Source organism: Protopterus annectens, chromosome 10.part0 (genome assembly GCF_019279795.1).
Source record: "Protopterus annectens isolate FY-2018-M chromosome 10.part0, PAN1.0, whole genome shotgun sequence".
Classification (NCBI taxonomy): Eukaryota; Metazoa; Chordata; order Ceratodontiformes; family Protopteridae; genus Protopterus; species Protopterus annectens.
The window spans coordinates 1608858720-1608884095 of record NC_056744.1 but is presented as its reverse complement, the minus strand read 5'-3'; the positions used below and the strand labels follow the sequence as shown (position 1 = coordinate 1608884095).

At 42.8% G+C, this 25376-nt stretch overlaps 1 protein-coding gene across 2 annotated transcripts in view; it reads left to right on the top strand.

Annotated features, from left to right (window-relative positions):
* Positions 1-23496, top strand: part of LOC122813787 (polymerase delta-interacting protein 2-like) — a 441156-nt gene extending 417660 nt beyond the window's left edge. For both annotated transcript variants that reach the window (XM_044086292.1, XM_044086291.1), the window contains one exon: positions 21409-23496. In XM_044086292.1, the coding sequence (XP_043942227.1) occupies positions 21409-21520 (112 nt within the window). In that variant the 3' untranslated portion in view covers positions 21521-23496. The remainder of the gene's footprint in view (positions 1-21408) is intronic.
* The last annotated feature ends 1880 nt before the right edge of the window (positions 23497-25376 follow it).

Below are 25376 nucleotides of genomic sequence, written 5' to 3'. Positions count from 1 at the left end.
TTTTTTTTTTTTTTTTTTTTTTTTTTTTTTTTTTACATTATTCCAGCTGTTAACCTTTACATCAAAAAAGGGCAATTATAAAAGGCCAAATGGTCAGGGCAGCTAGAATGACTTCTTTATGCAATGATTTTATAAAGGAATACCAATTGTTAAGAGACATGTTTCTTAATATAGGTTATCCTTTAAGTTTAATTATTTCATGGATGAAGTTAGTATTAAAAGAAACAGAGGTTTTATATACCTCCATTTATTGTCCCATGCGGTTGAAGGGAGGCAATTAGTCCAATGTGGCATGATTTAAGGAAGTAATATTGAACCCTTCGATGTTACAAACACCACTGAGGGGGACCATGACAATTCTGAACTGACAAAAAAATTATAACATATCATTAATTACTACCTATTCCTTGGACAGCAAGTATATATATATATATATATATATATATATATATATATTATATGTGTGTGTATAAAATTGATATTTGATTACTGTGAATTCAGATTTAGAAAATCAAATGAGTAATCTCAAATTGTTTACAAGCAGGGTAGATGCTTTAAAAGTATTTTGGAAAACATCAAAATAAGTAGTAACTTCTCCTTACATATAATGTCTCAAAGTGTGGTTGTTGCAGTTATTGCAAATGCATCTATGTGAAGGATGCAGTCTTAGTTGTACAACAGAACATAAAAATGACAGAAAATTTTAATTGTAATATGCAAGGTGTCATGTATTTAGTGTCAAGTATGCCCTGCATTTTATATAGGGAAAACAGAATGGAAACTAAAAGAATTTATGAACATGTGTGTGAGATAAAGAAATACAAATGCACCATACAAACGGTTTAATCACTTTCCATCCCATAATTTTTTTTGTTTGTTATATTAGAAAAAGTTGAGCAAAATCCTAGGGTTGAGCCATAGAAATTATATTTAGAACAGAGAGTTGTGTTGACAGATTAAATTAAATGCCATAGCACCACTGGGACTTAATATGTTGGCCATCACTTGTCTTTTAAAATTAAAATCTTATCAAAAATACTGATATGGTTTGATTTATTGTATACAGTGACGGTTACATTTTATCATATTTATGGAATTTCATTAATGGAAGCGTATGTTTTTAAATAGGATCTGATCTTATTAGATGATTTTGTCATGTGACCTAGGACTATTTTATGGTTTTAGTATTTGAGTTATTTTTTCTGATGAAGTCTACTAAATAGAGGACAAAAGGACTTGCAATGTAATAAAGACAGTTGGTACACTGGGTCCATTATTCTGTTATTTGGTTTCATATTTTTAAAGTTTTGGAGTTTGGTTGTGTATAGCAACAACAAAATAGCCGTGTTTGATACTAATTCATCCTCCTTTACCCATCACTGTACAGCTTTGCATACCCTTAGCTAGCTGGAACTCCCCGTCTACCTCTCCTACATTCAGCTTATAACAATACATAAAATAGTACACAAACTGTTAGCTTGCCCAGCGCTTACCCTTTTAATCAACACATATTTTCCAAAAAGAACTCTTAGATCAGAAGACAAACAACTTCTCACCATAAATAAACTGAATAAATCCCCTGGACAAAGCCTATACTCATACTCGGTAGCAAATAATTGGAACTCCTTACCTCTGCCAGAACTATTTCTAACCTACCCACGTTTAAATGCTCCCTAAAAGAACCTACCCACGTTTAAATGCTCCCTAAAAGAATACCTTACAAAATGTTGGACCTGCTCTTGTGCCAGTCCTCGCTGAACTTGCTATACTTCACTCACCCCCTTCAACCTAATTCACATTCAACAGCCCTCTCCAGCCTCTTACTCCATTCCTGTTTTTGTTTTACCACTACCTTATCATGTCCACTTAATCTCTGCAGACCTTTCTTCTTTCTCTTTCCTTCCTGCTCATCTAAGCTACCTGAAGACATGGTACTTTGCACTCTTCTTAAAATCAACTTCTCTCCATCCAACTCATACTAAGACATCACTCAATTTCCCCCTCCCTGTCTATAATCATGTAATGTCTAATATCTGTTTAAATACCTTATTAGAATTGTCTCGCATCTCATCACATACTAATCTATGAAACAAATTATGTCACTATTGAGTTTTTCCTCACATATTTTCTCCAACTTGTGTTATTGTTTTTCATTGCACTCTGCTATGAAACGTATATTCTATGATATCCTTCCATTTCACTGTTGCAGTATTCTTAACATGAGGGATCCCCTGCCAAGGGCGTCCCGATGTCTGGCCAGTATACCAAAACTTTTTGGTTATTGTTGATGCACCATACGTCACACGTATGCCCCCCCCCTGAAAAGCATAGGGCATAAAGGTGATGCCCGGATGTATCATCCTCAGAACTTCTTTGCCGTCATTCTGAGCACCATCTTTGATCGTTAGGCTGATTACCCAAGTTGTTACTGGTTACCTAGCCATTCAGAAAAGTCCCCCATTGTTTTTTTTTTTTTTTATCCTTTTTGCTTTTAGCATTTGTTTTGTTGTATTTCATGTCATCCAGAAAGGGTAAATGGCAGTGTGGGAGACAGATTCCTCATAAAGACCATTACAAGCAGTGTTTGTTTTGTTTAGAAGCTTCTCATGACCATACATCCTGTACTGTTTGTCAGGTTTTTATTCCAAAGACCTTATTTAGTTGTCTTTCCTCTCTCACTATTTATCTTGTAAAGCAGAGTCTAAAGCTCTTAGTGAAAGACTCTATAGAGGGTGCTTCCTGGCTTGAGGGTCAACCGTCTTCGAAGAAGAAGGCCAAAAAAGTCAAGTCAGATTCTTCGGTTGCACCTTCTCCACCAAACATCTTTCTTGAGGCTGGTGAAAGCCCGGAGGATTGTCTGGTTATGGTGCTGGATTCCTTGCCACAGTTGGTTCAGAGGCCAGCATGGATCCGGCTTCTCGCATGTCCTCAGAGGCCTTGCAGACATTTGCTTCAGATGCTCAGGGGAAACTGCAGCTGATTATCACTGAAAAGACGTGGGGGGGGGGGGGGAGTCCTCAGATACTGGTTAGGGAGGAAGTGCTGACTATGATTATTGAGTGTAGGCCAGTGTCGAAACCTTGTACTTTTCATAAGGCGGACAGTCCTTTAAAAAATAAGCAGAAGATGAAACATTTTTATTCTACTCCCAATTGCCCTCAAAGTGAATAGCAGAATTTTACACAGGGTTTGTTCAATGCACTTATGTCCTTGAAGCGTCCTGGCTCCTCTTTGGTCCCCCTCCCCCCAAAAGATCTCAGGATCAGGATTCCTCTGAAGAGGAGGAAGATTCTGATGAGGAATCCCTGGGCTATTCTACCCAGATTCCTTCCCCTTTGGAGTATTGTTCTGAGGAAGAGGAGGCTGCTGGTCCTGAATCTCCTTTTGAGGAGATTTTCTTTGGGGATACCATTGCCAGGATGATTGAGTTCGTTAAAGGGGATTGTTCCCAAGTTTATGAAGTGCAGAGATGATATTATGAGCGCCTTCAAATGGGATCTCTTAGACCTTCTGCTGTTCCTCCTGTTTTGGCTGCTTTATTGGATGCCTTTTCTCCTGCATCTCAGCCACCTGCTCCTAAAAAACGGACAAGTCTTACAGTAGAGAGTCAATTATCCGAACTAATTGGGACCTAGGTTAGTTTGGATAATCAAACATGCACTGAACTGGATAAAAACGTCTAAAATCTTGTTTTTTTTTTCTGCACACTGAGTACGTTTTTCAACCATTCCTCGATTCTAGTGGACAATAAAGAATATTTTTCACACGCGCGGGCTACAAGCTCAAAAGACATGCACAAGCCAATATGTATAACATTTACATTTTCAGACTTTGATTTTTCCTACCTGAAAACTTTGGAAGGCTGTGTTACGATAATTGACGCTTTGGATAGTCGACTCTCAACTGTATAAAATTTGCGTGATGATTGAAAATTCCTTTGTAAGTGTCCACCTGCTGACCCTTGAGTGGTTTCTATGACATCCAACAAGGCTTTTAAATTACTGCCTTCTACCAAACTTCTTCCTTATGATAAAGGCAGCAGGACCATGGAAATGCTGGGTAAAAAGGTTTATACTTCAGCCCACCCTAGCCTTTCAGGTTGTTAATTATCGGACTCTTATGACCAGATATGTTTTAGCTGTCATTTTTCAGGCTTGCCAGGTTATTTCTGACCTTCCTGATTCTAAGGGAAAGACTTCTGCCTTGTCTCTGTTAGAGGCTTCTTCCTAGGTAGCTTCCATTCCATTAAATACAGTAATGATGCAGCAGATGATGCTTCTAGGGCTGCTGCTTCTGGATCTGTGTTGAGGAGAGATATTCCTGGCTATGGCTTTAGCCGCTGCTTGATGATATTTAGGCTGAGTTGATGAATGCTCCTTTGGACAGCAAATGCTTTTGTGGTGCTGCTGCAGATGATTTGTTCAAGCCCCTACAGGAGAAAGTCAAGGAGTTACAGGATCGGAAACATATATATATATATATATATATATATATATATATATATATATATATATATATATATATATATATCTGATGTTGTTAATCTTCTTTCCATTCATCACTGATGGGTTGTCTGTTCCATCCTCTGAACCGAGTCAGCATAATACCAAGCTCGCGCCAGCCAAAAATCTCTCGAGCTAAGCTTTTACCTATAGTGCCCTTCTCCCTGTTACCTCAGATCTCGTTTGCCGCATAGCCGTAAAGCTGCGTTCAAGCCAAGCTCTCAGTCAAGTGTTCAATTTTTGATATTTTCTTGGATATTGTGTATCTACTTCTTGTTCCTTGCTGGTATTTTGATATTTCTTTAATTTTGAATCTGTCGATTGACCTTTTTTACACTTCTGTTTTTACCTTTTTGGTAATCCTCAGTACCATTGGTGGTACTGCCTTTCTCCCTACCCCTCGTGGACATTTCACCGAAACTCAAATGACCGAACACAAATCACCGAAAGCACAATTCACCAAAACACAATTCAGTGAAAGCTGTATATGGCCTTGTCCCGACTGTAGTGCGACCCTGGAGTTAGTATATATTGTGGGGGGGGGGGGCACCGCCCCCCCACACACACATCAGGGGTTGTGGGTGGCGTAGCCCCCCACATATTTTAAATATATATTATGTTTGGATAAGAGTAATATATTGCAATTGCAAGTATGTATGTATATAGTTCAGAACATTTAAAATATGTGGGGGGCTACGCACGCCATGCCCCCCACACCACCCCTACTATGTATACTAACTCCAGGGTCGCACTACAGTGGGGACAAGGCCATATACAACTTTCGGTGAAATGTGTGTTGGTGAATTGTGCTTTTGGTGAATTGAGCTTTCGGTGAAAAGTGCACACTAATTTGACTTTCGGTGAAATGTGCTTTTGGTGAAATGTCCTAGATCCATATATATATATATATATATATATATATATATATATATATATATATATATATATATGTATTTTCAATGTTAAGCACTTTCATGTATGTGTGTTTGATGTTTTGTGATTTGGACATATGCTAGTCGAGCATGTGTGTATATGTGTGTGTGTATATATATGTGTATAAATATATATATATATATATATATATATATATATATATATATATATATACACACACACACACATACAATAGATCCACCAGAGGCCTTTCCTAATTTGACGTAGTGTGTCTAGTGGATCAGCTGTTGACAGCCAGGGGGAGACCCACTCCATCTAGGACCCATCCGCTTGCAGGACCTGGGTTGTTTTTTTTGACAGACTCCATCCTACTCTTCTCCTTTGACCGTACCAGTTCCAAAGTCTTCAGCTTAGACATCCCATTTGGAACCCCCCGTTTCAGTGCCTGTAGTGGACCTCACTGTGGCTCCGGGACTGTCCCTTTGGCCTTCGGTCTCTTCAGAACCAAGCCTTCCTCAACTTTGTGATTGGGCTGCGGGCTTTTCAGCTTGGAGTATGGTTCCGAGTGTGTCTACAGTTCCATCCGCAGTGCCGGGAACTCTGCACCGATCCTGGTTGAGGCTCCTTGAGTGGGGTGTGACCCTGGTTCCAAGGTTGTCCCTCTCAGTTCTGGGCTCCTATCCCTCTTTGGGCAGACCTGCTTTCCGAGCTATGGAGAGGGCACTTGCTTCTAGAAGCATTCCACCAACATCAGAACCCCACACCTCTTTTTTTCCCCTGAGCTACAGCTAACACAAGCCACCACCCCAGGACACTGGGCACGAAAGATGCAGGAGACCCCATTACAGGGCGCTCCCTCTTCTGAGTCCTCAGAGGCCCCCGCTGAGGAGCCACCATGGAAGAGATCACGCAAGAGGAAGCACATAGACTCCCCTGAAGAGTCTCTGACAGAGGGTATGGATTTCGATGACTGGGAAGGGTCCCCACATTCACCCTTGACGATGTCTCCTTTGGGGACATCCTTGAAGTGTTGAAACAGAAGGGTGATTGGAAGCTTACAAACCCTTCTTTCAAGGAGTCTGTGTTTCTACAGGCTTTCCGTGCCCAGCCATCTACCTCTTGGGTGACCCCGCCTGCGGACAAGCTGGTACAATTCGTGGTGCAGCTCCCTTGGAAGAACCCTGATTCTGTTGAGTCGATCCCTCGGAGACCTGACAAGATACTATCCCCTCCCCCCTCCGAAGGAGAATCCACATTGGTCTGGAGGTTTACCAGTTGATGCTATGGTGGTGGCGGCGGCCATGAAAAAGGATCTTGCCGAAGAGTATCATACTGTTCATCCACCCAACAGGGAGTCCCGGGCTGTGGACAGATTAGGGAAGTGAATTTTTGCTTGTGACTTTTGCCATACAGTCTCTGAATTATTTGGCACATTTTACGAGGCTCCAAAGAGACTTGGTTTCTGAACTGTCTGGAACGCTTGCAGGACAGGTGACTGATGGGGTAAGAAACAAAGTTGCCTTGGAGCTCGCAACCCTGGAATCTATCCCTAATTCGTCTGTGAGGTTGCTCTCACATGCAACCGAAGGGGCAGCTAGAGCGGCAGATTCAGGCATAGTTATGAGACGCCATGCCTGGATACGCCTCTGTGACTTCACGGACCCTTTTAAGTCTTCCTTCCTGAACGCTCCAGTTGAAGCATCTTCCCATTTTGGCCTCAAGGTGAAAGACACCCTAGCCAGGTGTGAGAAGGACAATAAGACCCTGTCTGCCATAGGTCTACGCTTTTCCAGTCCACAGTGTTCCTTTTCCAGGAACCAGAGGAGTGGAAAATTGTGGCACAAAAGAAATCTCAGGGTCCTTTCCGTGCCACATGTGGCAATGATACTCCCAGGGGCAGAGGGGGTATTAATTCTGGAAGATGCCCTTTCGGAGGCAGAGGGAGTCCTCGTAATCAAGGACCCAGGGATTCTTTCTCTGTGCAGCCTTACCAGTGCTCCTGAAGAGCAGCTCAATTGTTTTCCTCTGGAAGCAGTCCGGGGACATTTCTCTCTGCACCACGCTGCCTGGCAATCAATAACTTCTGACCGTTGGGTGCAGAAAATTATAACCAGAGGCTACACCATTCCCCTCATCACTTATCCAAAGCTTCCTACAGAACTTCCCGACATTCCACCCAGTCATAGGGAAAAAGCAGCCACAGAAATAAACAAGCTGTGTCAAAAAAGAGTCATCCAAACAGTCCCACCAGACCAGTGCGGATCTGGATTCTACTCAAGATTCTTTTTGGTGCCATAAAAGACAGGGGACTGGAGAACAATTCTGGATCTCAGCAATTTGAACACGTTCATTGCCCAAACGAAATTCCGGATGGTCACGGTTCAGTCCATTCCCCCTTTACTAAGGGAATGCGATTGGATGTGCTCGATAGATCTCCAGGACGCGTATTAGCTTATCAAAATTGACAAACACTCCAGGAGTCTACTTTGCTTCTGGCTAGGAGCCAATCACTACCAATTTTGTGCCCTGCCGTTCGGACTCTCTACAGCCCCCCAGAGTGTTCACAAAGTGCATGGCAGTGGTCACAGCTCACTTGAGACTGCAATGATTCCGGGTGGTTCCATATTTGGACGATTGTCTCCTTACTTCCCCCACCAAGCATCTTCTGGTAGCAGCCCTGCAGTACACTCTTTTTCCTTGGTGAGACTTTTGAGAATACAATAAATTGGGAGAAATCCAACCTTGCTCTGACCCAGTCCATAGAGTTCATTGGAGCAGTCTTCTATACCCGTTCATGTCTGGAGTCCCCTCCCATTTCACAGACTGCAGAGATTAAGGCTGCAGCTCTGGGAGATACTCTGTCAAAACAAAGCCTCAGCAAGGGAGGTTCTTCAGCTTCTCCATGACAGCTGCTATACCGATAGTGCCTCTTGCAAAACTCCATATGAGAATACTTCAATGGCTTCTACTATCTCAATGGTTTCCAAATCACCACCCTCTATGCTTTTCAGAGTCAGATAACCAATTGTTGCAAATAGGACCTTCTTTGGTACATGAGGCCAGAGAAAGAAGTTTGGAGCCGCCTATTCCATCCTCCCCAACCCAAGGCCATTGTGACCACGGATGCTTCCCTGATAGGGTGGAGTGCCATTTTCAGGGAAAGACAGTCCGAGGCACATGGTCCACAATGGAGGCCAGCCTGCACATCAACGTTCTAGAACTGAGAGTGGTGCTGTTAGCTTTGCAAGCATTCCAATCTGTTCTTCCTTCTGGTATGATCGCAATTCAATCAGACAACATATCAGTAGTCTGGTATATCAACAGGCAAGGAGGAACCAAGTCCTATCCCCTATGTCAAGAGGCCAATGAGAATTTAACAGTGGGTGATAGCTTCCAACCACTTTCTGATAGCAATGCATATCCCAGGGAATTCCAGCATGATTGCAGACAAGTTGAGCAGATGTATACTCCTGCCTCGTGAGTGGTCCATCAGTCCCAACATAGTGTTGAAAATCTTTAGCCGTTGGGGCCAGCCTTGCTGTGACCTATTCGCCTCCCCGTCAGACAACAAATGCAGCAGCTATTTTGCCCTATTTCCCCCACAGGGGGAGTCCCTGAGGGACGCTGTGATTCACGATTGGCCCACAGGACTGCTATATGCCTACCCACCTATTCCTCTGATTCCCAAATTCATAAAGAAAGCTATTTGTTTGAAATGCAAAGTGATACTCATAGCCCCTTTTTGGCGTCGACAAGTTTGGTTCCCCTTCCTTCAGCCTCATCTATTATGTCGACCGTGGATTCTGGACCCTTTTTCAGACCCGATTTCTTACCCCAAGGGTTGAGTCACCTGAACCTATCCAGTTTCAAGCTGACGGCTTGGTTTCTCCACTTCTGTTAATTGCCAGGCAGGATAACATTCCCTCACCAGTATGTGACCTTATCCTGGCCTCGCACAAACCATCCACCAGAAGACTATATCTAGACAAATGGAAGCGATTCTTTATTTGGTCTAAGAAAAGAAGGCTAGACCCGTATTCAGCTCCAATTACAGTAGTCTTACAATATCTGTCAAATGTTTCGAGGCTGGAGCTGCAGCTTCTACCATTCGAGTACATCTAGCGGCTATTTCTAACTTTCATGATGGGTTTGATGATTCTCCCTTCATTTCTCATCAGTTATGCAAAACCTTTCTAAAAGGGGTATCGCGTATTAGGCCTCAAATCAAACAACCTATAGAGCCATGGAACCTCACGTTAGTTCTTCAGTCTTTAACTCAACCTCCTTTTGAGCCTGCAGCAAAGTCTGACTTCAAATTGTTATTCCCCTTTCCTGGTAGCCATTACGTTGGCCAGACGAATTTCAGAGCTCCATGCACTATGCATTAAAAGGCCCTATTTAATCTTCCACAAGGACAGAGTATCACTCCGGATGAACCCCTCTTTTCTTCCCAAAGTTATTTCAGGTTTTTCCATCAGTCAAACCATTGACTTCCCAGTATTTTCCCCAAATTTTACTAATAAAGGGGAATAGTGTCTACACTCTTTGGATGTGCAGAGACAATTGAGGTTTTATCTTGACAGAACTAAAGCAATGCGTAAAATTGACCAACTTTTCATTTCCTTCTCTGGACCTAGAATGGGAAATTCTGTCTCCAAGGTGACTTTATCTAAATGGTTTAGGGACTGCATACACTACATCTATTCACTTGCAAAAAGCCTATACCACAGAATGTTAAAGCCCACTCTGCCAGTGGCAACTTCTGTAGCCTTCCATTCGAGAGCCTGCAGTGATGATATTTGTGCAGCAGCGACATGGGCTACCCCCACACCTTTATTAGTCATTACAAATTGGATGTGGTCTCCAGAGGGTGAGCTGCTTTGGCTCAATGGTGCTGAGGAACATTCTTCCATAAGGGCCACCCAAGGAACATAAGGTAGCTGGGGATTCTGTACCATCAGTGATGAATGGAAAGAAGATTAACAAGTCAGATAAATTATGTCTTACCATAATGTTCCATCTATGTTGTTGATCTTTCATTCATCACTTCCCACCTGCCTTCCCCCTACAAAGGCTCCTGGGGAATACTTTGGATCCAAGTGGCGAGTCAGGGCATTTGCACCGAATTGGCCTCTGCTTTACTGATATTGGGCAAACTCGATCTAAGGTAACAGAGAGAAGGGCACTATGGGTAAAAGCTTAGCTCGTGAGTTTTTTGGCCGACTCTGTTCTGAGGATGGAACTGACAACCCATCAGTGATGAATGAAAGAAAATCAACAACACAGATGGAATGTTATGGTAAGACATAACTTCTTTTTTTGTTTCCCCTGTACCAGAGTTCCAGAGAAACTATCCCAATAAACTTCCCTTGGTTAGAAGGCACTGTTGTCCTCCGCCTAAAGGCAAAAGAAGGGTGGTAGGAGGTTTTCTTCAGCTAAGTCTACACAGACCCGTCTTGCTCAGATGCCTTCTTTTCCTGATAAACCAGGTGCTGTCTGACTACTCGATTCTTCCCAGCTGCATTCCTCTCTCAAATCAAGTTTCTGTGTCTCTTCCTGTCTGGTTCAGCATAAAAAGAAGTTATGTACTCACCATAACGTTCCATGTTTGTTGTCCAGTATCTTGCCTTCGGTCTTGCTGGTTGGGCTCGGAGCTGAAATTCGGCTCTGACTTGGCCTTATACTAAAGGTTGAGAGCTTCTACTGGCTCGAGGCTGAGTCCTATCCTGTGGTGATTAGTGGCAGTTTCCCAGATCTCGTTTGAGGGAGAAAGGTTCCTATGATATATTCAATGTCCAAAAGGATAATACCTGAAACATATTGTCATAAAATTAACAAGAAAGGGCAAGAAGGGAATCAGACCTTATCTGCCAGTTTCTGAGAAATTTCCTCTAGATTCTCCAGGAGGGGGATGGCTGGGAGGGATGCCAGACTGAAGGCAAGGTACTGGACAACAAACATGGAACGTTATGGTGAGTACATAATTTTTTTATGTTATGTTGTCCCATCTCGCCTTCATTCTTGCTGGTTGGAACAGAGTCCCCAGCACCTTTTTCTTGGGTGGCTCAAGGGAATAAACTCTTCAGGACAGTGGAACCAAAGGATGCCCTGCTCCAGGAGGCCACATCTACTTTGCAATGAGTAATAAAGGTATGAGGGTTAACCTATGTAGCAGCAGCACAAATTGAATCTAATGGAAGTCTGGATTGAAAGGCAATGGAGGTAGATTCTGCTCTAGTTGAATGCCCTTTGATTTTCTCTGGTGGTTCTTTATTGTGAGAATCATTGACATGTGATGGTGTCAGTAAGCCATTTGGACAAGGTAACTTTTGAGATTGCCAAACCTTTTTTTTTATTTTCTGAATAGGAGACAAACAATTGGTCTGACTTTATGAATTTTTGGTCCTATGCTAGTAAAAACGCAACTGTCTGTGTACATCCATTTGGTGGAGTTTATACTCTGCCTTGTTGCCATAGTTAGGAAAAAACACTGGTAATTCTATATTTTGATTTAAATTTGCTTGAGAACAAACTTTCGGTACGAAGGGGAGGTTCTGAGGGAAACTCTATCTTTGCGGAGGATTAAATAAGGTAGACTGATAGACAAGGCTTGCAACTCTGATACTCTCTTGGCTGAAGTAATTGCTGTCAGAGTATTTTCCAAGATAAAAATTTAAATGAACAAGATGATGCTGGTTCGAAAGGAGGCAGGATCTCTGAAGGTTGGTCTTGACAGAAAAGTACCCTTGAGGTAAGCTTTGCGTAGTCTATGGGACATTAGTCTAGATCCCGATTCTCCCACATAATAATTAGAAATAGCAGATGATTGAACTCGAATAGTGGCTGCCACTGCTCCTTGATTAAAAGTTTCTGTTAAAAATTCCAGAATTGCAGGTATAGATGCTGTAAAGAGATCTATATGTTTTTTGTTAGCCCAACAAGAGAACCTCTTCCATTTGCTTTCATAGAGTTTCCTAGTAGTCTGCTTGTTCGTGGAGACTAGAATGTGACGAACTACAGGGGACAATTCCGGAAGCCTGGCTAAGATCGGAAGTGGAGCAGCCAAGCTGTCGGTTTGAGGGTGTGGAGGGCAAAATGGAGCATTCCTGACTGATGTGTCAGAAGATCTGGCACTGGGTCCCGGATCCATGGGTCCTCCTGAAAATAGGGCCAAAGAAAAGGGAACCAAATCTGACGAGGCAAGTATGGCACAATGGGAATTAACCTGCAACTCAACAACTTTGGTTTCTGGATAACCTTTGGAATCGAGGGAAGGGGGGGGCATAAAGAAGTCCCAGGGGCCAATCCTGAACCAGTGCATCCCTCGGTGACTCTCCCAGAGGGGAGATTAGGGCAAAGTAGTTGCTGCGTTTGGTATTAAAGGGAGTGGCAAAAAGGTAGCAGCAAGGCTTGCCCCATTTGCGAAAAATTTTTATTTGCAACTTCCTGATTGAGGGACCACTCGTGAGGCATGAGAATCGCTCTGCTTAGCCTGTCTGCTATAACGTTGGATTTCCATGGTATATGTGTTGCTGTCAGAAAGCGTTGAGAAGATATTGCCAATTGCCAAACTCTCTGGGCCTCTCGACATAGGGGGTAGGATCTGGTTCCCTCCTGTTTGTTGATGTACATACCAACGATATATTGTCTGTCTGAATTGCAATAGTCCCCGTGGGAAGAGTTCTGAAATGCTTCCAGTGCCAGAAGCACCGCCATCATCTTTAGGACATTGTTATGCAAATGGTACTCATGATCTTTCCAAACCCCTTGGACCGTCTGTCCCAGATAATGCCCCCCCACCTTATCTGGTAGGTGTCCATGGTTACTGTAACGACAGGTTGGGGAAGTACAAATGGTCTACCCATTGTTACCTGAGTGGACTGAACCCACCAAAGTAGGTCCTTCTTCCTTCTTGCAGGAGTGTGTTATGAGGATCTCGTGAGACATGGGTAACTCCTGCATGGACCAGTGGGCGAAGAGTAGCCACTGCAATATTCGCATGTGAAGTCGTGCCATGGGAAGTAGTGTTATCGTCGCTGCCATAGAACCTAGGACTTTGAGGACAAATCTTGCCTGTACTCTTTTCTTGAGTAAGATAAGCACTTGACTGCGTAACGTCTGGATCCTTTCTTGAAGTAGCTTTGCCAACATGTTGTTTTGTATTTAAATCTGCACCAATTAATGTCATACGCTGTGATGGCAACAAGGCAGATTTTTCTGCATTTTTAGTAATGCCTAGCTTGGAGAAGAGATGGACGGTGTAGTCTCTTGCTTTGATTAGTAGCTGCTTGGTGGTGGCAGTTAAGAGCCAGTCATCTAAGTATGGAAGCACCTGGAATCCCTGAAGTCTCATATGAGCTGTGACTACTGCCATGCATTTGGTAAACACTCTGGGGGCTGTGATGAATCCAAAGGGCAGAGCTCTGAACTGGTAATGACTGGCTCCCAGCCGGAAGCGTAGAAATCTTCTTGCGCGCCTGTCCATCTTTATGTGGTAGTATGCATACTGAAGATCTAATGAGCACATCCAATTGTCTTTTCCCAGAAACAGGAGTATAGACTGCAGTGCTACCATCTGGAATTTTTACTTTTTCACCGACTTGTTTATTCTGCTGAGATCCAGTATGGGTCTCCAGTCCCCTGTCTTTTTTAGAACTAAAAAGAACCTTGAGAAAATTCCGGATCCTAGTTGGTCTGTGGGGACTTCTTGGATGACTTTTTTTTTTTTTTTTTTTTTTTTTTTTTTAGCAACGTTTGGATTTCTAGTGTTGCTTGATCCCTTTGACCGGGTGGAATGTCTGGGATAAACTTTGGCAGATGAGGTGGACAGTGAAAGGGAATGTTGTATCCTCTAGATATAATGGACTGTACCCATTTGTCTTGAGTCAGATTTAGCCAGGCTTCTGGGTACAGCGATAGTCTCCCCTCGACTACCTCCAGAGGTGGACAGGCGGGCCTCCTTTCAGGAGCGCTGGAAGGGCCTACCAGAGAATGTATCTTTGTCACCCTGGTTATGCGGACCCCCTCTGCCACATGGATGGCATCTTCCGTTATTTCCCCCCTCTGTCTCTGGGCGAAGGATCACCATGAGTGTCAGATAAGGCTCCTTTCAAACCTGCTCTTTTGACCTTTAGGATAAGGTCTGTTAGGGGCAGAAAAACAGACTCCAATGGCAGACACAGTCTTAAGATCTTGTTGGCTCCTGGTGAGAGTTTCTTTCACTTTCGGTCCGAACAATGACAAGCCCTCAAAGGGAGTGTCAATAAAGGAAGACCGGAAGGATTCGGCAAACTCACAAAGGCGCATCCAGGAATATCTACGAAGAGCTATTCCTGTGCCTGCTGCCCTGCTCACTCCATCGGCTGCATACGATTTGAGGCGCATGGAGGAGTTAGAGATGGAGGTTAAGGTTGCAAGCTGGGAATTAACCTTATCAGATAAGTCCTGGGCTGTAGCACCTTGCAGGGTATCTCCTTGCTCTTTTAGGAGATCCCTCTGAAGTCGCATGAAATGCAACAAATAATTCAGTGACCGTAAGGTAAAGCCCACTGAGGAGAACATAAGCTTCCTGTATCTGTCCATCGTACAACAATCCTTGTTCAGTGGATGGACAGATACAGACGTTTCAGCTAACTCCTTCTTTGTGGCCGCTGTCACCACCATTGCATCTACAGGAACCCCTTTTGTTAAATACTATCTATCTTCCAGGGCCGTAATGAATTTATTAGACCTCCTTGGAATGGGGTCCACTGAGTCTGGAGAATCGCACAACTTTCAACTCCCGAAACCCAGGAGTGGGGCGAAAAGTGGAGACACCCAAGAGGTGGAGGGGCGAGAGCCAAATGCCTCCAGGTATACCGACTCATCTTTAGAAATTGAAAGGGACTTCCAGCCTCCCCTGTGTTTAAGGATCTCCAGGATGTCTGAAAAGGAGACATCCTCAGAGGGTGACCTTGTGGACCCTTCTGAATCCTCTACGTCATTATCAGAAGTGACAGACTTAGGGGAGTCTATTTGCTTCCTTTTACACTGTCTCTTCCGAGGGACCTCCAGGGAGGTATCGGAAGAGGAGGATCCACTCATTGTGGCTTCCTGGGGCACTGGCTATCTACTCTGTGGGTGATGGAGGGGTAATGAAGAGGTGGACACTGGTCCCTTGGGGGAAGAGAGTCTGGAGTTGAAGGTGGAGCAGACTTGGTGGAGAATACACTCTGCATCACCTCGAAGGCACCGCGGTCCTAGGCCGAAAGAGACTCCGGCCCCAAGAGGCCAGGAGGTCTCTGTGGCACCGAGGAGGGTGGCTCCGAGGCAGGTGTGGGAGCCGAACTCACCTGAGTCGAGGCGCCAAGTGGGAGAGCTGGTTCCGACAAGGGTCTGACTCAACTTTCCCCCCGGGAGCCGACCAGGCAGTGTCGGCCCCCAGGTCCCTCGATGGACAAAAGCAGCAAGGAAACTGGAACAGATGTCAGAGCTGAGAATATCAGTAGTGATTACTGGCTCCAGCGGTTCCAGCACAATGACTTCCATACTCTCTGGCTCCAAACACGTTCGAGTTGGAGGAGGAATCTGTGTAGTTGGGGGTACCGTTGTCGGCTCCACGTTCTGACGGGCTGGGCTCGAGAGAATTTCTGCTAGGGCCCGGGTCTGAAGCAACCTCTTCACTACCTGCTCCACGTCATCATCCTATAGCCTGGAGGATCTAGAGGAATGACTGGAAGACTTTTGGCTACCTGACACCAACTGTTGTAAAGGAGATAGCGGCACTGAGCAAACAGGCTCCAAGAATGGTGACCAACTCCTTTTCCGGCTCCGCAATGGTTCTGATGAAACAGATGGAACCGAGAGAGAACCACGTTTTTCGGGCCCAAAAACTTTGGGAGCCGAGGAAGTATCAAGTCTGGTGCTGCTTGTCAGCTTCGACACCGGAGCCTATGAAGCAGCCTTTTTAGTCGCATCCGATTTTTTAGTCTGATTTCCTTCATCCACTTTCAATAAGCCCCTTAATATGAGCTTATTCCTCCTCTCCTGCAAGACCCTGGTGCTAAAACTATGGCAGATAGAGCAAGAATCTTGGAGATGGAGTGGTCCCAAACAGTACACACAACTAGTGTGTCCGTCAGTAATGGACATTTTTTTGAGTGCAGGAATCGCACTTTTTAAATCCTGACTTGTGTTCCTTAGCTGGTTCCTTAGACATGACTAGCTATAAGGAAAAAAAAACTCTATATATGTAACAAAAAACTTAAATCTTTAATGTAAAGGGAAAGATGGCAAAAACAGGAAGGTATCTACATTTTTATATCTAATTTGAGAGAAAGGAAAGGGAGGAGGAGAAGTCTCTAAGTTAAACGACTATCTCCTCCATTGGAGGAGATGCCGCTAACTTAAACGGTGACTCCTAAGAGGGGAAAAGAAGGAAGAGAAGGGACAAGAATCCTCTAATTTAAACGGATTCTTAAGGGGACAGCAAGGCCCAAAGAACAGCCACAAAGGTAAAATTACAAAGTTTGAGAGCGACAAAAATAGCACAGGGCTATTACGATAAAACTAGTAAGTAATAGATAATAATTAGAAGGTAACTCGTATGAAGATATAAAATATAAAATTTTACAAGCCTGAGCCAGTGAAGACGATCCCTAAGCTTCAAGTGGCAACCGAGATCTGGGGAACAGCCGCTAAGCACCATGAGATAGGACTCTGCCTTGAGTCAGTAGAAGCTCTCAAGCTTTAGTATAAGGCCGAGTCGGAGCTGAGTTTCGGCTCTGAACCCAACCAGCAAGAATGAAGGCGAGATGGGACAACATAACATCCCAGGATTCATGGGTTCTTTCCCTTATTCTCCACAGGTATTTCGTGGTTTGGAAATCTCTTCCCACCTCTTAGGCATTCCTCAGCCACCTCATGACCAGTTGAGTTCTTTTCCAGAGGTGCTTCAGGATCTTTTCATTCAGGGAACTATTCAAGAAGTTCCAGCTGCTCAAAGGGGGAAGTTTTTTTTGTATTCCATTATGTTTTTGGTCCCCAGGAAAGAGGGCATTTGAAGACCTGTTCTCGATCTTTCTCAGTGAATACTTTTCTGAAGGTTCCTTCCTTTCGAATGTTATCCCTTCAGACTTTATTTCCTGTTCTTCTTCCTCATTCGTTTATGGTTTCTCTTGATCTCAAGGATGCTTACCATCCCTTTTTCAGGAAGTTTTTTCTGTTTTTCTGTTGCTTTCTGGCATTTTCAGTTCTCTGCTTTACCCTTTGGCCTCTCTGCTGCCTCAGGAGTATTCACAAAATGCCTAGCTGCTGTGATTGCTCTTTGCAAGCTCAAAGGCATTCAGGTCTTTTCTTATTTAGACAGCCTGCTTATTCAAGCCTCTTCCCAGAGATTTTTTTACAGCACCTTCAGTGGGTCATCACTCTGTTGCAAAGCCTGGGGCTCACTCTAATTTTTCAAAAGCCCTAACTATCTCCGTCACAGGGTCATGTTTTTCTGGGATGCAGTATCCAGACTGTTCCTATACTAGCATCCCTGCCTCCTCCCAAGGCTTTGACTGTGGTTTCCTTTTTTCAGTCCCTTCTTATCCTCACCTTGATTTCATCCAGGGAATTTCTAAGGGCTTTGGGATTCATGTCATCCACCATCCCTATGCTTCCCTTCACCAGATTGCACATGAGAAAGCTTCAGTGGTATCTAAAGTCAATTTGGCTTCAGCATGCTCGTCCTCTAGAGTCTCCAATTCCTCCTCTTCTAGGTCTCAAGTTGAAATTTCAGTAGTGGATTCACCAACTGACTTTGAATCCAGGCCTTCCCTTTCAGCTTCCACTTACCTCTCAGGAGCTGTTCACAGACGCATCAGAGGGGAGTTGGGGAGCTTTCTTTGGAAACCTAAATATGCAAGAGCGTTTGTCTCCTCAGCAGCAGGAGCACATGAATATCAAGGAGGTGCAAGCTCTTCTGGTGGCACTCACTGCTTTTCATCCTCTGTTTTCTCCGGGGACCCTAAAGATCTTTACAGACAATACCACAATGATGTGATACATCAGCAAACAAGGGGGGACAAGGTCCTTTCTGCTTTACTGATTGGCACTGCAGGTTTGCAAGTTAGCAGTTCAGTACCAAGTCACACTTCAGGCAGTGTACATTCCTTCAAGTCAGAATTTTGTGGCAGACTCCCTGAGCAGGTCCATAACAATTTCTCACTAGTGGATGCTTTGCAAGGATGTGTTTCCGGACATTATCCACCAGTGGGGTATTCCTCAAGTAGATTTCTCTGCCTCCACTCTGAACAGGCAACTTCCTCAATTTTGTGCCAAGACTCCATGTCCTCTGGCCTGGAAGGTGAACACCCTATCTTTTTCATGGAAGGAGATGTTTCTTTATGACTTCCCTCCCCTTACTCTCATTTCAAATGTCCTGTTCAAGATGAAACAAGATGCTTCCAAAGTCTTAGTGGTGACTCCCTTTTGGCCCAGACAGCATTGGTTCCCTCTTCTTCTGCACTTAGCCAAGAGCAGTCATCCCAAGTTACCTGACAGGGTGGATCTTCTTACACAAGACAAGGGATCTCTCATCCATCCCCACCTGTCCACACGTCAACTGACAGTGTGGGTGATAGGAGTTTTATTCCCTGTAGGCACCTTTTTTCTGAGGACATGCTTTGGGTTCTTCAGGAGACTAGGAAACCCACTACTAGAATATCCTTCTTGTCCAAGAAGAGGTTTTCTGTTTGGTGTCTTTCTTGTAACCTGGACCCACTTAACTGTGGATGTTCCTTTGGTTCTTTCTTATTTGTGTGAATTGCTCAAGGCTGGTTGGCATACTGTTCTATTAAAGCCCACCCCTCAGCTGTTTTTGCTTGTTTGCCTGTAACTCCTCATTTGGCCTCTAGGTTCGAAGCCAAACAGTTTCTTAAAGGCGTCCTACATATTAGACCTCCCAGTAAACCTGTTCCTCCTTCCTGGGATCTTAATTTTGTTTTGGAGAAGTTGACTCGGGCTTCTTTTGAGCCTTCAGCTTCTTTACAGCATTCTTCTTGGAAGACTGTTCTTTTGTTGGGCCTTACTATTACTAGATGGGTGTCTGAGCTGCAAACCCTTATGGCTGTTACTCATTTTTTTAGTTTTTGATAAGAACAGAGTGGCTTATTCTGGTTCATTTTTCAAGGGTTTAGATTCGTATTATATCCTTGAGGCAGCTACCTGGTCTTCAGTTCATTCCTTTACCAGGCATTACAAGTTGGATGTCATTTCCAGGGCTAGAGCTGGTTTTACTAGGGCAATTCTTCACAGGTTCCTAGAAGGCTCTGTTGGCTCTTCCTCCTCCCTGTCTTCTTCCTGAGCTTTGGCACTCTGGCTCATGTTAAGAATACTGTCACAGTGAAATGAAGGACATAGTACAGTTGTGCAAAATCTTACCGTAACAGTAAATACTTTGCACTTTTGCAGTATTCGCTGCCTCCCTCCTCCCCTCATGGTCTTTTGTCCCTCTGGATATTTGTTACCATCTGGTATTCTAGGACTGGGTTCCTCCTGGGGCTCAGTTCTGAGAATGGTACAGCTGGATGTCACCTTTATGCCCTACATCTTGCGTGGGGAGCATATGTGTGATGTACTGTGTATCAACAACCTAAAGGCTTTAGTTTACTGGCCAAATGTCAGGACGCCCTCGGCAGGGGACCCCTCATGTTAAGAATACTGCAACGGTAAAGACAAGGACATCTACTTTTATGGTAAGATTTTCCATAACTGTACTTTTTTCTTATTACATCATTTTGTCACTCTTATATTTTGCAGTGTAACATAATACTTTGATTTAAAATATTTGTACTTGGTGTTTTGTAATGCAGCATGATACTTTGTGATTTAAAATATCTGTACTTGATTTTTGAAAGATTGTGATTGTGGAGCTTTTCTCGGCCTCCACTGACAATGGACACTTTCTGGCCCAGTCGGAGTTTCCCGATAAACAAATGTTAAAGAAATATTTCCCCACTTCCTTGTCTGATCTCCTGTACTAGCATTTATATCAAAGTAGTGCAGATACAATCCAGCACTCCAAGATCTGCAGTATTGAAACAGCAGCCCCACCTTTATTTATTGCCTCTGTATCAGCACTCGCAGCCAAGTGGTACTGAAACTGTCCCTCCCTCCATTTGTATCCTCTAAATGCCCTTCCCTGTATCTTGTGTCCCCTGTACAAGCAAGCACTAACACTTCACTGTTGAGATAGTCCCTGTTTTTTTTAATATTGCAAGTTCCTAGCACTTCTAGAACACCCCTCTGTTATATGCCTTTGAACCATTATTCATGTATATGGCATTGCTGTAGCAGCATTCATTTCCCAGGGTCATTGAAGGTACTTGTATTAATTATTTATTTTAACTAAGAATGCATTTGATTGTCCTGTGGCCATTTCATCCATTTTTCCCCAGTTATTCAGCAATTTCAGCTTACTGGTCATGGTTTTGAAACATCACATTTAGTCACTGCCGTCTCCATTAACATTAAAACAGTTTCTGCAGTGGTTGAGCTGAAATTTTGTAAATGCAGTTTTTGTTTTCTAGTCGTTAACCATGAGGCATTGTTCATGTGCACACTTGTACAGCGAGAGGTCAACATGTGGTCTAGCACTGCTGAATCCCCTTTACATCCCCTTTCCTTTCTTTTAACTCAGACTTTTATTACTGAATTTGGTCACCATGTAAACAAGAGTACAGTAGACTGACAACTGTCCACCCGCAAGGGGAATGGAGTCTAATAAATCACTGCCCGTACTGACATCGTTTGTTCCCAACCAGCATTTGGTGATCGAAGTTCCATCATCAGCAGTACCTCTGCTTGGTTCTCTTTCTCCCCACTTGTTCCACTTCGCTCCTGTATGTGAAATGAATTGTATTATGCATAGGTTTTTAGTTTTCACAAGATTGTTGAATGACCTTCTGAAATTTTTCATCTTCTATAATCATTTGTCTCCTGTGTCCAGCTGCAGATTAGACTAACTTGGATCTTGCTATGCATCTCTTAGGGGTACTTTCCGAATGGAAAGGGAAGATGGTTACTTTTTTGATTGTCGAATTCCGCCCTTTTCTCTGGAGAGTCGCCCTGAAGATCAGCCAGGATATGGAGTAAGGAAGTAAAAGAAAATTTTGTGGAGTGAAGAGCAAGGAGGACTGACTGTTTTTTAGTATGGTGTGAGATTGCTTTTGTTCACCCTTCTAAGTACAGGAGTGATGCAGTGTAATTTTTGCAGTTCCATATTGGAAAATAATCAAGCTGGTCACTTTATTTAATGACTTTATTGGGTTAAAACAGTGAAAAAGCTCAACATGTATGTGATTATTATGAAGGTTTATATCAACTACACACAAACTGTCCTGATGTCTTCTCATAAGACAGGTGCACTTGTACAGCTCTTTCCCTTTTTTAGATAGCCTGGGCGGTGTTGGATGATTACATAGTTGCAGTTTTCAGTACAGTCAGCACTTTATTCTGTCTTTGTTGCATATTGTTATTAAACTTGTTGTTTTCTTGTCCTATTTAGCAGAATATCCATTGTCATCTTTTGCAGAGACTTTTTACTGCTGTATTTGTACCACTTTTTTTTTCCTTTTGTGCTCTGTCTGATGATGATTACCCCTTCAGGTTTCAGTAAATGCACTGAATTTAACTAGTTGCCCTTTATGTGCTTTTCGTAGTGTAATGGATCGTATGCTAACTGGAGAACAGGCAGAGTACATACCAGAGCCTTATTCACAAATGCTTGTACCCATCTGTTGCCAATGTACCCATTCAGTGCCATTTTTCTGGTCCTTTCCTAGGGGTAAGGATGATCTTCAGACTACCTTATCCTCCTGTAGCATGGTATACAGTGACATCACTGGGGTATGTGGGCATTTGTATGCTCTAGTAAAATATCTACTTCAGCCTAAATACATCTGTATTATGTGCCATGCCTCTCTTCACCACCAGCAGTGAGGCAAACTGTGGGTATATCCTTTTACCCTGAGAAAAATAATTTCTTGATTGAAGTTCAGTCCTTTCAAAGCTGCCTGCTGGACTTGTTTTCTAATATATTTGATTTTAACACAGATGGATGTTTCTTTCACCAGCAGCTTGACATTTACGTACATTTTAAAATTTAAAACAAATGCATGCTTGTTGGTGGAAGAGGATGCACCCAGTAAGGGATATTCCAGTATGAGTGTGATTTACATTATATTGTAAAGACTGAAAATTGATGTTACAGTATTTTTGGCCAAAGTGGTTAATCTGTAAGAACCAGATAGTGAAGTTCTCCTATAATAAACCAGGAGAATGACCGTGGGTATCAATGTTAAACGCAGGAGCTCCCTCCCTCTGTCACTGTCTGTCATATGCATTGAAGATGCTGAGAATAGAAGTAGTGAAGTGTGTCACGTGGTAACTTGAGTATGAACCTCGTACAGATATCTGCAAAACCGTGGCATGATTCCAGCATATGCTTATATATGGGAATTACATAAGCCTGGGAGGGTACAGACACTGAGTTTGTGTTGTATAGCATTGTATGTGTTTACTGAGCTCTTCTTATTGAACACATAAGTAATAGCTGGATGTATGTGTCAATGTTTGTGTTTAGGTACAAATTTGAGTATCACACAAAATTTATGGTGCAGTCCTGGTAACACTCAACAAAAATAAGAACAGTCCTTGGTTCCTGGTAAAGATGACTAGGATGTCTTCCCAGAAAGAAAAGATGTTCTTTGCACCAAGCAGGTTGATCTCCAGCATATGATTGCATTTTCCATGCCAGTATGTTTGTATAGCAGTAAATTTGTGCAGGTCAGGAATAAGCTTCCTGATTCAGACTTGGTTCTTCACTTACGTGATAGCACATCTGAAATAGTTAATATTTTTGTCTTTGTGAAGACCAGACTTGTAGTATTTACTTCTAGATGCTGTCTTTCCTTCACAGATTGCATCTGGTAAATAAATGTACAGTGTAAATAGCTGAAAGTTTTACTGTTAATGTCATTTTTGTCTTAAATATTTCATAAATGTGCAAATAAGATCAATATGAATAATTTAACGATGTAATTATGGGTTGAAATAAAAAAATTCTTAAGCAAAGTCAGATCGTGTTTTTATTGAGTGAGCAGTGCCACAGATGGTATGACCCCCTCCTTTTTTTCCTTTGTTTTTAACTGTCATACAGTATTTTTTGCTTAACCAATGAGTGGCTAATAGCTTGATATTTGAAGACCTATTTACGTATTGTAACAATCTGCAGCCTCTGAATAAGTTTTAATGGTTTTGAATGTATCTTAAAATATTTAAATGCAGAAGGATAAACATCCCAGCTTACTGGGGCACTAGCACTAAGATTGAAATGTGTGCAGCCTTTTTAAAACACAATGAAAACACTTGTGCAGGCAGTGTGAGGAGGCAAAGGGAAGGTCTAGGAGTATAGCTAAAGATCTTCAAAAACAAGAAGGCACAATTCAGAGCCACACTCCACACAGCAGAGGGATGAAGCCCTGACTGTGGCTCAAATGACCGGGGCTTGACCTCGTTTGTCTACTGTGTGACATTGAGCAAGTCACCGAACCAGGCTTTGTCGCTAGATAATCACTGAAAAGGAACTCTCTCTCCAGTGGGCCTACCTAGTTAACAAATGCTTAGTGTTGTTATTGGTGGCTGTGACACTGAAAGAACCAAGAGGGGAGTGGGGAGGAGTGAAGGGTCTTGATCTGTTTACCTCTCCTGGGGAGTGGGAGGGTGCATGCACTAAGGAACATACTAGGAGGGGCAATTTCTCTGGCGGAACCTGGGGAAAACCACCTTTCCTGTCTAAGAAAGAGTGAGGCCTCATGAAAGAAAATGCCCCTTGCAGAAATTAAAGGGATGCCTTTCACAGGCAATCCATTGCATTTCCTAACTCCAAAAGGCATTGCAGTGTAATAAAAAAAAAAAAAATCAGAAAAAAACATCTTCCATGGTTGCTAAATGATGGTCCCTCTTGATCATCCCTAGCCCTAATGATGGAAAAGAATGGACTGATTTGCCAGGTGGGTGGTGAGGATCAACAGGCAATGGGGGCAAAATGAAAAAAAAAAAGACGCAGTTTAAAGATGATGGTGACTGCAAAGTGAGTAGTTCTTTGTTGATGTAATGGTACATTTTTGCAACAGCTTAATTTTTTTTTTTTTTTTTTTTTTTTTTTTTTTTAAGTTTAGTTGGTTAAGTACTGGATTTCTTGAAGGTTTGAGGCAAGACAGTATGGCAATAATAACGATTAAGGTAATGTAGACTTATCTTTGAAACAGTGATGTGGATGACTGCAGTATGTGCCATAACTTTGTTCCACCACTTTATAAAGGTCAGACATTTTCAGACTCTTGGGGATATGTACTGTAAAATGATTATCCCAGTACACATGAGGACGGAATTCAGGTAGCAGACTCAGTAGACTATCACATGAAATGGTGCAGGCATGCCACTTAGGCAAACTGCATCATAAGTATAACTGAAGAAATAACTGGAAGCTGCTTCAACCAGCAATGCATGAAATGGCTGGTATTGCTTAGAAACTTGCAACAAACAATAACACGCATAATCATTTGTTAAGGGGGGTTGCTTGCTTGCCATCTCTGCTGCAGTTCAAACTGGCAACAGAAAAAAATAAATAAATAAAATTTTAATGTGATTTCAGCACTTGGATATATATTACAGATTATATATAATGTGCTGCAGAAGGGAAGCAAAGCCTTGAAGTGTGAAATTAAGGTGTATTACATGGCTTCATTGCGTGTATGTCAGCATACCTACAACAGAAGCATCATAGTATATTAATCCAAGTGCACCTAGGGCTCCATTACAAGACTACATTTTTTACATTTAGACTGACAAAATGCAGTATAGTAGTGTATAAGCTTGCTTAACCTCTAATTTGCATACTTGTCAGTCATGTTTTATCAACATATGTCAGTCTAACTAACCTGGGATAAATTTGGT